This window comes from Salvelinus alpinus, chromosome 2, assembly GCF_045679555.1.
Source record: "Salvelinus alpinus chromosome 2, SLU_Salpinus.1, whole genome shotgun sequence".
NCBI classification, from domain to species: Eukaryota; Metazoa; Chordata; class Actinopteri; order Salmoniformes; family Salmonidae; genus Salvelinus; species Salvelinus alpinus.
Window position 1 is genome coordinate 48,922,101 of NC_092087.1, and position 14,374 is coordinate 48,936,474.

At 39.4% G+C, this 14,374-nt stretch overlaps 2 protein-coding genes and 1 long non-coding RNA gene across 3 annotated transcripts; 2 read left to right on the forward strand and 1 right to left on the reverse strand.

The window, feature by feature from the left end:
* Positions 1–2,002: 2,002 nt before the first annotated feature.
* Positions 2,003–5,961, reverse strand: LOC139540963 (histone H1-like; the record flags this gene model as incomplete). Its single annotated transcript, XM_071345055.1, has 3 exons — positions 2,003–3,720; positions 3,935–3,972; positions 5,694–5,961. Coding segments are annotated over 3 exons (510 nt in total), but the record flags the coding sequence as incomplete, so codon positions are not given.
* A 2,790-nt stretch (positions 5,962–8,751) lies between these two features.
* LOC139550993 (uncharacterized) lies at positions 8,752–10,659 on the forward strand. The gene is made up of 3 exons (XR_011670173.1): positions 8,752–8,863; positions 9,627–9,911; positions 10,377–10,659. It is a non-coding gene; the product is annotated as an uncharacterized lncRNA (long non-coding RNA).
* Positions 10,660–10,788: 129 nt separating this feature from the next.
* Positions 10,789–14,041, forward strand: LOC139540970 (uncharacterized). Its single transcript, XM_071345068.1, has 8 exons — positions 10,789–10,793; positions 10,856–11,169; positions 11,358–11,669; positions 12,260–12,565; positions 13,193–13,199; positions 13,352–13,405; positions 13,645–13,692; positions 14,008–14,041. The coding sequence occupies exons 1-8, from the start codon at positions 10,789–10,791 to the stop codon at positions 14,039–14,041; spliced, it is 1,080 nt and encodes a 359-aa protein (XP_071201169.1).
* Positions 14,042–14,374: the final 333 nt, after the last annotated feature.

Below are 14,374 nucleotides of genomic sequence, written 5' to 3' on the forward strand. Positions count from 1 at the left end.
GTTGTCGCTCTTTTTTCTTCTTTGCAAAAAGATCCTTGTACACCGACATGCCACCATCGATTACGTTGGAGAACTGTAATGAACGGCTCATCAAAGGGTCCCATTCCTCAGCTACTCGCTTAAGTTCAGTGGCCATTCGCACCATGGTTGCTAAGCGACCAAGCGTTAGTCCTTCCTTCCTTCCTGGCCAACTTAATGTAAATTTGCCAAGCTGTTTTATGTACGTACACATAACTGCACGAGACGACAAAATGATAGCACAATTCGTAGCATGTTTTGATACAAGAAGCGGGAGTGAGTTTTTAGCGAATCAGAATGCAGAGCACAATGCACCAAAAAAAAAAAAAAAATGCATTATGAAAATCCGCGAAATAGCGAATCCGCGATAAGTGAACCGCGAAGTGGCGAGGGATCACTGTACTTTAATACACTATAAATGAATTTGTCCAAATACTTGTGACTTCCTCAAATGTGGGGACTATATAGATAAAGTGCTTTTATATCTAAATGGTAAAACATACAATGCCTTCAGAAAGTCTTCACACCCCTTGACGTTTTCCACATTTTGTTGTGTTACAGCCTGAATTTAAAATGCATGAAATTGAGATTTTTTTGTCATTGGCCTACACACAATACCCCATATCGGGGTAGAAGGTAATCCAGTGGTTAGAGCATTGGACTAGTAACCGAAAGGTTGCAAGATCAAATTCCCGTGCTGACAAGGTAAAAATCTGTTGTTCTGCACCTGAACAAGGCAGTTAACCACTGTTCCTAGGCCGTCATTGAAAATAAGAATTTGTTCTTAACTGACTTGCCTAGTTAAATGAAGGTAAAAATAAAAATAAATAATATCAAAGTGGAATTACGTAAAAAAAAAGTGTGAATGAGTATTCAACCCTTTGTTTTGGAAATCCAAAATAAGTTCAGAAGTAAAATTTTGCTTAACAAGTCGCATAATACGTGTTTATAATAGTGTTTATTATGATTTTTTTATGACTACCTGATCTCTGTACCCAAAACATACAATTATCTGTAAAGATGGTCAGTCACGTAGTGAATTTCAAACACAGATTCAACCAAGAAAAACAGGGAGGTTGTCTAATGCCTCACAAAGTACCATTATTGTTAAAAAAAGTAGACATTGAATATCCCTTTGAGCAAGATGAAGTTATTAATTACACTTTGGATGGTATACCAATATACCCAGTCACAACATAGATACTGGCATCATTCTGGAGGAGGCGGGGCCTGGTGGGGGGGGGCGACTAACTAACAAACCCGTACACTGCCTCTGTTGCATGTGGTGGAGCCAGGCCAGCTCAAAGGGCGGGCTTAGCCGAAAGGAGGAGGAGGATGAGGAGCCAGGAGATCTGCATGTTTATTTATCTCGCTCTCTCCAAGCAGTGAAATTGTTTACACGTGGAAGACATTTTCTTGCTTTAGAATTGATTCAAGTGGTATTGAATCTGTTTCTTCTTGTTATTGCAGTCATTCATGCAGATGCTTGAGGTCTTTCTCTTGTGGCAGAATTGGGAAGGTAAACAGCTGGCATGTTGATGATCCACATGGCTAGTGACTTTACCCTTTTTTCGCTCTCCTTTTCTCTACATCCAAAATCTGTCTTCCTTTTCTCTCTTTAACCCTAAAATCTCTCCTTTCTCCCTTTTCATACTCCCAATATGTTCTCTTCCATGTTTGTCTTCCTCTGCCCCTCTTCTCTATCACCCCAGTCTTTGCCCATTTCACCCATTTCCCATTTCTTTCTGGGAGGATTGATGTGACTAGCTACAGTGCACTGCTGTGGACAAAATCAAATGTATCACTGGATCAAGCAAGTGATGGGTTCTTGACTTGTTTCTATTGGACGAGCTAAACGCGACGTTGGGCCTGATTGGATCAGGACTGAGTCGGAATATGCTCAGCTTGAAGCCCCGCACTCTTGGCCTGGCCTGTTGGATCTGCCCCTGCTGAGACTATAAACTGAATGAACATACTTGAAGAAGTGTGAAACTGCTCAGACTTTCAGTGCTTCCGTACTGTTTCTATTAGTGACAATGAAATGTCAACTTTTTATTTTTTTAAACGAATAAACATGCGGTTTTAAAAATGCAGGATTGAGTCAACACACCCAGCTTCTATTTCAAACTCATGTTTTTGATGTGTAGAAAATATTGCCTATATTGACAAGCTAGTCGAGCTCTAACAATGTCCTCAAAGATGGAAGGCAGGTGACACCTTTCTAGCCAATGAGGGTAGATAAGTGTGACTGGGTCATAGATAGGTCGCATCTGTGACAGCTTCAATGGCGTTGTCTATGCTCTCCATTTTAAAGTATTACATTTCCTTCAATGGCAGATTTCTCCTGACTCGTAGGAATTCCCACCCAGTTGACTATGTTAAAATAGTGTAAGCTCTCCATTGCAATGTCTATGCTGAAATGGGTTATCCATAAGTATCACAACAGGCACAACTCCAATATGAAGTAGTTTTTTCAGTTGCAGAAATGCCACATGCGTCCACAAACGAACAATTACAAAACTTGGATTCGATCAAATAACCCCACGTGGCAAATATTTGTTGACCAAATACAACTCATTGACCTCCATACGAATTGCTCACGTCGTGGACAGATTCTGGGCAGAGTAAAAACTTGCTTCACTTCTTCCCGTGTATCCTTTTTCAAATCCAGGTTTTGAGGTCCACAGCATTAATGATTTATTCTTCTCCTTAGAGGTGGTTGAGTAAAAGCTGGTTAAACTTCCAGGGAATAAAGAACCAGGAGCACCAGTGGACAGCAATGTTCTGGTTTGGGTACCTTTGAATATCAAACTGAAGACCCAATTAGTTCTTGCACCCCCTTGTGGACAAACTGAAATGGTACAACATGTTGCGTTGCACCTTTGTGGGCACTGACCCATAAGACTAGTTTTTGAATAGTTATGGGAAATGTTTAGTTCCAACTGTGTAGAAAGACTGCTACCACAAACCAGCAGCATCAAAAATTCTATGGTGGAGAGAACAGTGAAGGACCAGTATCAGGGCCGTCCCTCAGGAGACTGGTACAAGATGTCATGTCCAGTGTGCCGAAGTGTTCCAGGCTCAGATTGGTCTCAACCATCTTCACACTCACTGTACCAGATTATCCCAATGAATCGTGCCATGGTCGTCAACCTATGATGGATGAACAACAAAGTCGTGACTGTATAGAAAACACCTTAGCCATCAATATTTTCCAGGAAGTCACTGTACTAGTGATACAATTAATCTGGCAGAAGAGGGTACTGATTTAAACAGGTGTAAGAAACAAGAACTTCCCATCTTTTTATTTATATATTTATCTTGCATCATTACAAACCCCTAGCTACCATCAACACTTCTCTACAGGAAAAGAGGAGATTAGATTTGACAGCAGCTAGGTCTACACCTAAATGCCACAAACAAGAACTACAAACTGCTTTATTTAAAAACATAAAGTGGATAAAAGGAGTGCAGTCACTCTGCTGCTGCCCTCTTGCCTCATTTCCCTGTGGGTTTAACTTCAGGAGCAGCAGTGTCCCCCTTCATCGGCTTCTGGAAAGCTTTGGCCTTTGCACCCTTCTTGGCTGCCCCTTCACCCTTGGTAGTCTTCTGTGCTTTGGGTTGATCCTCAGCTGTCCCCTCTGCCCTCTTCGACTTGTGCTTCTTAGCAGGGGCCACCTTGGAAGCAGATGCTTTTGCATCCTGAAAGATGAAAATGACAGGTTTACAATACAATCACCCATTTAAAACTAGATTCAATTTAACCATGGTAAAGCCCAAATAGGGAACAGTACCCATGACAAGTGTGTGTGTGTAATATATATATATATATATATATATATATATAAAAAGGCCCTATACACCAAAACCACTTGAACAATGCCAATAGTCAGAACATAACTGAAACCACACTTGCCTCTGAAGGTTTCTCCTTCTGCTTTTTCTTCTCAGCTTCTAGAGACAAGAGTTAGTGATGTGTGTGTATGCATGCAATCATGAACATGAGAAGTGAGATCCCCATACAAGTCATTGAATGAGCAATGTTAAATGTCCTCCATTGCAATGGATGTAGCTCAATAACAATGATCCCATACAATTGGGCAGATTATAGGGTGATATCTAAATCCTAGGAGTGATGAGCACAATCGATTCAGTTTACCGGCTTCCTGGTCCTTAGTCTTCTTGGCTCCGACCTTTGCAGCATTTGGTGCCTTCTCCACATGGGGATCAGTGTTCTCAGTGACCTTTTGCCACACTGTCAATTAGTGTAGACAGCTTCCTGCTGCCACTCTGCTAATCATCAGATGGGGGGAGGAGAGGTATGGGCCCCATGTGGGTAGATGTGGGTCCCTGCCTTGATTGGGTAACTGAAAAAATAAACTGCATAATAGCTAAATGTGACTGGTCAATTATGTGAGTCAGGGGCTGGGCCCAAGAGGCAAAAAAACAAATTACTTATTTTATAACCAACCAAGGGAGCCTGTTCTCAATGTTCAAAATAAACCAGAGAATATATTTAGCCACAGAGGATCAATAGCTTCTCAAAAATAACTGGATTAAATGTTCTCACAAGCACATGCAGGTAACTGCCAAAATAAAGAGAACACCAACAAAGTGTCTTAAAAAGGGTGTTTGGCCTCCACCAGCTGCAAGAACAGCTTCGATGCGCCTTGGCATAAATTCTACAAATGGACCTAAACAGTGGCAGGAAAACACACCCCACACACACACCATAAACTTTGTTCCTCATTGACTCAATTGTTTCCTTGATTTTGGCAGTTTCTGGTTGCCTACAGTCGGGAAGGCTGCAATTTGGGCAGCATGCATGCCAAATGTACAGCTTGTTGTGTTGTGGCCATAGACAGAATTGTAATATTCATATATGTAAACATACTGAATTGTAATTGGATGCATTTTACCGCCGTATCATACTGTGCTATGATTGGTTAAGACCACCCAGATGGTTAGGTCATGGTCACCTGATCATGGTTGGAGATACGTGAACATGCCAGTTGTTGCTAGCTAATAAAGAGCTACGTTAAGAAATATCCTGTAGTACTGCATTTTATTATTTTGTACAAAGCGTGCAAAACAAGAATACATAGACTTTTTTAACCTCTTACCCTGGCAATTTGAGTGGTAACTCATGGGTACACTAGCAATGGCTGCCAGTCCTGATTTGAATGGGAACTGCCATCCATGGATTATATGTATGTAGTTGGTTGCAGTTGTCCGTTTGCACATTTCAAAATACAAATTGCGGGAAAAACATAGTTTGGAAAGCAAATGCCTACTGCTGAAAATAGAAGACTGTCTGTAGAACCAATATAATTCTCAACTCCCAATTTTTAGTGACCAGCAGTACCGTTTTTCAAAGTAGCTCATCTTGAGATAGGCTATTGCCAAGAGGAGCGCATTGGACAGCACCGTGAGTAGTAGCCTATGGCTTCATCATTACGTGAGTCAGTGTGCCACTGGAAATGGTATGTAATTGCCCAATGTAGTAATATATACATTTAAAAAAACAATTAAAACAGGAAAGCTACTTTGACATACTCAATTACAATTTTTGGGAAGGAAAACCATTTCACTCATATTGTAAATTATTGGTCATTTTTCATAGAAATCTGGAAACACTGGGCATTTACTTTAAGATTTAGACATGCATGGGTCACTTACCCGAAGCCTCCCCTGTGCTCCGTTTGCTTTCGAGTTGATGTCCTCACCAATAACCCGCACAGGTGGATATTTCTCTGTTATGTATCCGCGAATGGCCTGCGAGGAGACCCCCTTTCGAGAGTCCAACTCCTTCAGCGCTTCGTTAACCATCACCATCGTAGGTGGATGAAGAGGAGTTCTCCGTGCCACAGCAGGTGCTTTGCTGGTTTCTAACAATGAAATGGACAAATGTATCAACCGTAATCTAACCAAATAACCGTCAAATTAGGCTACTCAAATTGGCCTAAACCGCACATGGTTTTACAAACCTGGTTTAGCTTTTCCCGACACTTTTTCATATTTTTTGGGCACGTCAGAAGATGAAGTTACTTCTTCGGCTGCTGCTGCTTTTTTTTAGGTCACATGATCAAACGGTTACTCTCAAAGTTAGGCTACATAAAAACGTTAGTTTAAAAACAGCAACTGCATTCTCAGCCTACACACGTTCAATGTTATGCACTTCAAGCAAAGCACGCGGTTTATCTGAACAGGCGCTGACATTTAGGTACCAGTTAGAGCATTCAAGGTAAACTGATCAGTCCGAGTAGTGTGAACTCGCTTCTTCTTCTCTCCTCCGTTCCTTCCTTCCATCCTTTCCTTTCATTTACTGTGCTTATCAGTTTACCTTCACAGCTCTGGCATATTATTAAACACGACTCACCAAACATAAATGAAATATGAAAACCCTTCTACATTTTAGAGACCATCAAACTCTTAACCACAAATGCAAGGTTTTTGTAGTTAAACTTTGTGCAGCAGTTAAAAACTTAAAACAAAAAGTCGAAGATAAAACAAATTCTCAGACAGACATGTTAGTTTGGTTTTAAAAATCGAATTGTCGGCAATAATAATACAAAATAACATCTGTTAAAGACAGATAGCTTGAGAACCTAAAAATAATTACCGATAAATGATTCTGAATGTTCAGCCTCTTTGTCCTCTGCAACATGACATTAGCCCACAGTTGTCATATGAGACATCTGTGGTTTTCCTGTGAACAAGCCCCACGTCTACATTTCTATTGAAACATGTATTCTTTGTCCCAGTCACAGCCATCATCTTCTGTGAAGTCAGACTAACAGTATGTATGTATCTCTCTAAAAATGACATTGTTCATCCCTGATATGGCTGGTCATCTGTTTTTGCTCATCCTCCTTTTCGGTGAGTTATTTTTCTGCTCCATCTGTTTGTGCTACAGGATATTTCATTCTTCTTTCTAGTCTTTTAGTCTTTTACTTTAGGAACTCTTAATATTTCAACATGTTATGGTTATAATAAGTGTGTCTTATTCCATTGATTATTCTATTGATTTATATTTCTCTGTCATTATTTTACATTTTGTTCAGATAAGAATGACCACTGCTTGATAACATGGCTGTGAATGCATTACAGACTGTTCCGCTTCGCCAGCTTGTGTAAAGTGTTCCCATCTCATGTTTTCTTATTTTTCATAATGGCAAAAAGAGCATAATAATGACCCATTTTGTTATGTCCAGATACCTTCCAGTACATCAAAGCCAAAGGTCAGTATCATTATTATGAATTTAAAGCTGCAATATGTAACTTTTTGGGCTACCAGACAAAACAACGGGTTACCAAAATATTCAAATATTAATTGACATATTTTCAATAAAAACTTTATTTTGATGAATTCATCCATAAGATTTCATCCTTCCACGAGATGCTGTATACACTGGGTATACAAAACATTAACATGACATAGACTGACCAGGCAAATCCAGGTGAAAGCTATGATCCCTTATTGATGTCACTTGTTAAAGCCATTTAAATCAATAAATAGATGAAGGGGAGGAGACAGATTGAAGACATGTATTGTGTATGTATACCATTCAGAGGGGGAAAGGGCAAGATTTAAGTGCCTTTGAACGGGATATGGTAGTAGGGGCCAGAACTGCAACAGTGCTGGGTTTTTCACACAATAGTTTCCTGTATGTATCAAGAATGGTCCACCACCCTAAGGACATCCTGCAAACTTGACACAACTGTGGGAAGGATTGGAGTCAACATCGGTCAGCATCCCTGTGGAATGCTTTCGACACATTGTAAAATCCATGCCCCGACTGTTTGGTACACTCTGTGTAGTCCCGACACAAATCTAGGGTTGGTACCCAAGCCAGCTGGTCGATCATTCTAAATGTTCCATTGCCATGATGGCTGTCAACGTTCTAATCCCTTGCTTGCTAGCTAGGAAACTTCGGCTAACACAGTCACGTCAAACAGTGCAGCCAGAATAACAGCAAAGAAGCTGCATTTGCATTTGTTTAAGCTGTTTTCTATAGATTTTTGGGGGGATTCAGCCATAACAATGAGCAATTGACACGATGCGCGATTTTGCCTGGCATAGAAAATGTGCTCTCTCTCCAGGACACTATTCAGAGGAGCTAGCCAACTACAGTACAAAGTTAACATAATCACTTCAAACTGAAGCTGGAATGACAGTAAATTAGCTGCATTTCGTGTTTTTCTATTGGCATTTCTTTGTATATATCCATAAAAATTATACTGATTCCTGATTTTGACTGGCTAAGAAAAGCTGCCAGACTGTCTCATCCTGACACATTCGTTCATTACTATGGGGCAGCTGGAGGTGATCAAATGTCAATGTTGCAAACGTCGGAAACAGACAGCAAGGTTAATACAAATCTCTGCTGTTGAAAACCAAATGCTAGTCTAAAATAAATGGGATATAATATCTAAATGCTTTTTACAGTAGAGATCAAGTCTATAAATTGCCTGGCTGGGCTGATGAGATAGTGGATTGAGCAGTCAAATGAAATAGTGAATAGACTATTTTTTTGTGTTTGCAAACGTTTGGCGCATCTCCCTCATGCGGCAACATTTACAAACACAAAAAATAGTCTATTCACTATTCCATTTGACTGCTCAATCCACTATCTCATCAGCCCAGCCAGGCAATTTATAGACTTGATCTCTACTGTAAAAAGCATTTAGATATTATATCCCATTAATGCATTAGAGTAGATTATGCTACTTTACCAACTTGTGTGAAGTGTTCCGGTATCTCATGTAGAATTCATTTTTTTGAATGTCAGACGATAACATATTTTATAATTTCTAGATACCTTCCAATCCATCAAAGCCCAAGGTCAGTATCATAATTATGAGTTTTTAGTTACCCTGGAAAAATATAATAATAATCATGGTATTTACTCTTATCATTCAAACGTAACATTAGCTGATAGCGCATCCATCTGACACTATGAATTCAACAGGAATGACTGATAAATGATTAATACAACACAGTGCTGAAGGTTGGCAGTTTAAATCCGTATACAGTGAACCTACTTCTGTCCAAATTCAGGGTAAAACAAATGTCTATAGCTGTGAACACTGCAAACACTGTACTGCTCAATTGGTCCTCTACAAATACGTTATTATTGTCTTTTGTAAAGAGCCGTTGCATGAAGCAATATATTATATCCCCATTATTTCTCATACTATTGCTGGGAATTATTCTCAAAGATCTAGGGTCTGAAAAATCTAAGTGTGATTGTTTTATGTTTAACGGCTGACAGTACATTTCCCAAACCAGTCACAAAATGCTCAGTTCCTCTGTCCTCTCAGATCTTCCTCAACACAGTCTGGAATATTTTTTACGTATGTTGTAATAAGCCATTACTTAAAACAATATATATTTCACATACTATCCTTATATGAACGAATGGACCTTATTATCAAAATCCTTTAGTCTCAATAAACTTGAAGATAAATGTTTTTAGACATTAAATGTTGATAGATTTACTTGATTTTATAATAGACATGCATATTTAAATTAAATTTAATGGTTGTCAGTAAATTTCTCAAACCAAGTCAAACATTTGAAATACTCCTCTCTTCTGATCTTACAGGCCCTCCTCTTCCCAGGTTGACAGTGAGTCCTGCAGTCATCAGAGAGAGAGACTCAGTTCAGCTGAGCTGTGAGACTCCTCCATCCGTCTCCGTGTCTCAGTGTTATCTCTTCACTGAGAAGGGAGACATCAAACCATCCTGTCAGCAGACACTCACAGGGACTGAGCTCCTCTCGTGGTCAGATCAACGTTCACCTGCTGTGGTCAACGTGAGATGTTACTACTATGCTGTAGGGAGTTATAACCCCTCCTCTCACAGTGATCCTGTCTCAGTCACTGTCCAAGGTAAGCACGTTATTTACATAATTGTAAACATGACCCTCCTTTTATATCTTACCATATTCTGAGAAACAATCAGCAACAATACACTAACCTGCAACAATATAATTCTGATTTCAAAGACAATGTTTCACAAAATGATTTACTGTCTTTTTACAATCTAGAAGTAATTTGAAGTGATGAATCATGTTCTTGAAATGCTCAGGTCTGTTACACATGAAGATTTTATGTACATTATGTACATTTATGTACGGGTCCCGTGTGGCTCAGTTGGTAGAGCATGGCGCTTGCAACGCCAGGGTTGTGGGTTCATTCCCCACGGGGGGACCAGGATGAATATGTATGAACTTTCCAATTTGTAAGTCGCTCTGGATAAGAGCGTCTGCTAAATGACTTAAAAAAAAAAAAAAAAAGGTACATAGTAATCTGTTGAATATTAGATTGACATACTATTTCCCTCTGAACTCACAGTCCCTCCTCAGCTGACAGTGAGTCCTGAAGTCATCAGGGATACAGACATAGTTCAGCTGAGATGTCACTCTTCTCAATCTACCTCTGTGTCTCAGTGTTACTTCTACATAGAGGAAAGACAACATTTCCAACATACCACATCCTGTCATCAGTCACTCACAGGGACCAAGCTGCTTGAATGGGCAGGTCGTGGTCCAACCACCAAGGTCAACATGAGATGTTTCTACTATGCTGTAGAGATGTCTATGTACTCTCCTTACAGTGACCCTGTCTCAGTCACTCTCCTGGGTAAGCGGGGTATACGTATTATTATACCCCAGTGTTTTTCTATTCTGGTTCAAGATTAACACACCAGATTATTTTATATTATTTATATAATATACATTTTAAATAGTGACTGAAGCAATAAGAAATGAAGTTATGCACTTTTAGATTTTACGGTTTATTTCATGCAATGTATTTTAGCAAACTGTTGAAAGTGGTTTACTTCCTGATTCTGACATTACAGACCTCCCTCAGCCCAGGCTGACAGTGAGTTCTACAGTCATCAGAGAGAGAGACTCAGTTCAGCTGAGCTGTGACTCTTCTCCATCTGTCTCTGTGTCTCAGTGTTACTTCTACACAGAGGGGAGAGATCCTAAACCCTCACCCTGTACGAGGTCACTCACGGGGGCTGAGCTGCTCTCGTGGGCAGGTGAACGTTTATCTGCTGAGGTCAAACTGAGATGTTTTTACACAGTAGAGACTCACTATCCATCAACGCACAGTCATCCTGCGCCTATCACTATTCTTGGTAAAATAGTATTATTATTATGAATACACTGATCTGATTGGCTCACTGTAATCAGATTGGAATATGTAATGTCATGCTAACATATACAGACTATTTAGTTCTTACTCTTTTTGTTATCTAGTACAGAAAGAGGTGTGTATTCTCATTAACCTACAGTATGGACAGTTATTGATGTCTTCTCCTCACAGGTAAACTGCAGAAACCAGACATTAGTGTCAATGACGAATCTTCTCATGATATCACCATTCTTTGTGTACTTCCTGAGTCTGTCAGTGATGGTCATAGCTGTAACCTGTACACTGGAGACCAGCCTCAGACCTACAAAGAGGCTTGGGTCAGGAGATTTAACGCAACATTATCCAAACTATTCTGTACCTTCCGTGTCACTAAGAATGATCTGTTCAGGCATCTGCAGTTGGAGAGAGATGTGAGCTGTGACTATAGAGTGAACACAGGATCACACTCTCTGTCTCCCCGCAGTGATAAATACATTATTACAGGTAAGATACTTACATAAAAATACAGAAATATGTATGAAATTCATATATACTGTATGTACAATTTTTCAGTGCAGGTTTATTAGTATGGGAAAAAACTTGTTGAATAAACATTGTTTATACCTCTTTTTAACAAAAAAATATTTGTTTCCTTCTGATGGCATTAAATCAACGTGGAAAATGTATTGGATTTGCCAAAATAATTTTGGGAATGTTGGTCTTTTTTTCACCCAACATTGAACCTAAATCCAATGACATGGATGAAATGTTGTTGATTTCACTTTGAATTCACATTAGTTGACAACTCAATCAAATGTAAATCAAAACTAGGTGTGGAACTGACGTCTGTGCCCATTGGGCAAATGCTTAATTTATTGCTAACTTATTTTGAACAAATGAATACATTTTAATTCATGTTTTTAAATCACAGTCCAAGTTAATTCCAAATAGTTATACAAATCACAAGTCCATGTCATGCTTATGACCATGATGATTTGACCTTGCATAGTGAAAGACTGCGGGCTCTACAATATATTGTTATGTGCAGAATAGTCTGCCTTGTAGTTCATTAAGTCGTTGTCCTCTCCCAACAGGTCAGAAACCAAATATTACATACAGTCTGAAAGAGAACCTCATCACCTGTTTAATTCCTGGCTCTGTCAGTAATGACACCACCTGTAACCTGTATGTTGGAGAGCAGAGTAAGAGTCTTTTTAGAGCACACGTCAGGAAGAAGAAACACACAGATTCCAAATGCTGGTTCTGTCAATTCTCTGTGGACGAGAATGATCTTATTAGAAGTCTACAGTCAGTGAGGAGTAAGGAGGTGAGCTGTGACTACAGCGTGAGCTCAGGACCAAACTCTCTCTCACCACACAGTGATGGGTACAGCTTTACAGGTGAGTCATTATCTATACAGTAAGAATCTATCAGTGCTGCAGGTCTTCATGATCTGACTACCCTTTGATTTGTTTAATATGACTATTCATTCTGACCCTCCCTCCCCCACTAACTCAATCACTCACTCATCTTCGCTCGCTCCTTGGAGCACAGCACTTTGACATATGGATCTCCACACTGTCTTATTCTGGGCCAGGTCCCAGGCTGATCTGGTGTTGAGTCCCAGGTTGTGTAGTTTAAATTCTTTGTTGAACTGGTTCAGTGTTTAGATCGTATCTATGCACTGTTAGGCTTCTGCTGTTAGATACATGGTGACCTTATTCTAGGAAGCTGATAACAACAATCAACACCGTATCTGTCCTGAAAGACTTTATCACCTTATGAATTGGTCTTATCATCTCTATAATGAGGAGAAATATAATCTACCAGGGCTAGAAGCAATCTGTCCGTAGTAATTTTTACAGTCCTACTTTGCCCACATTGAAAAGACAAATCATAAAGGTATTTCAAAAGGCCAACAACACCATGATAATCATTAATACGATCATGAATAAAATGCTAATTTCATTAATATGTGTTTTCTCAGTGGATTTGACTCCAGGTCCTAGATCTACTTTGCCTCCCAGCACGACAGTGAGTCCTACAGAAGGTGTGTTGGGCCTCTAAATGACCATCTCTGCAAATACCAATTATACAGTCAATAGTTTAGATTACGGGCCTGTAAAATTAAGAGACCAACATTATGTAATACCTTATTCTTGTGTAATTATATTGCTTCCCACTAGTTTCGACTGTTACTTCTACTTTGACCCCAGACACCACAGTGAGATCAACTACCAGTAAGTAGGCCCACTCATTTTAACTTACATGTATATTTTTGTTACCATTAATTCACTAAAGCTCCATCGGATTTATGAATTGACCCACTCATAGCTGCTTGTAATTTCAGTCCAGATTTGTGTACTTTTAGTCCATCTGATTTGTAGGTAATGTGTAGTGTACTTCTCTCTTTATGCTTATTGAATGACCTTAGATATTAAATTAATTTACGTGTTCTTGTGTAATCTCTTCTCACTAGGTTTGACCTCTCCTTTGACCCCCAGCACGGCAGTAAATCCTACATCAGGTGTGTTGGTCATCTTTCTCTAGTTAGCAGAAAGGACCTAAACAAATAGGCTAGATTTATTTTACTCAGGTTTTTACTCCTAATTTCCCCTGATTAAAAAAATTGGTTTATATCTCATTAATTAAATCAACTCATTTAAATACCTTCATTTTTGTATAATCAGATCCAATGACTTTGCTTTGCAGCAGGTTCAACTACTAGTTCTACTTTGACAACTGACACCCCAAAGAGTCCACATGATTTTAGTTTAGTGGCGTAATAAGTTGTGTTGTGTGTTACCTGTTATTAAACACTCTCTCTCTTGCGTGTTCCCAGGAGGTCAAAGCTCCACAGAAAGCGTTCTGGGTAAGCATCCATCTCTAGCTGACTACCTGTCTTTTCTCAGACAAATTAGACATTTACAGGAAGGAAGTGGAGTTTACAATAAAAAATATTCTATATTATTCTCAGAAAATAAAATGTCTATCTCCAACTCCTTTACCATGTAGGTCCATTGCTTGTTCAAGAGGTGTTGATATCTGATAGAGTTTTGCATAATACATCCCATGCCTCAATTGTATTTGCCCGAGCTTTGTTTATCATGGCCGCTGATCGCTCTATAGGAACAATATCTTGAAAATATAATAACCGTGTTTGAGGCAAGAGGGTTGTAGGGGTAATCCACTAAGGATAACCTTTTTTG

What these genes read in the sequence shown, in the direction of transcription:
- LOC139540970 (XM_071345068.1), top strand. An exon ending in TGCGCCTATCACTATTCTTG is followed by an intron (nt 11,170 to 11,357) that starts GTAAAATAGTAT and finishes TTCTCCTCACAG; the next exon opens with GTAAACTGCAGAAACCAGAC. An exon ending in GGCAGTAAATCCTACATCAG is followed by an intron (nt 13,693 to 14,007) that starts GTGTGTTGGTCA and finishes GCGTGTTCCCAG; the next exon opens with GAGGTCAAAGCTCCACAGAA.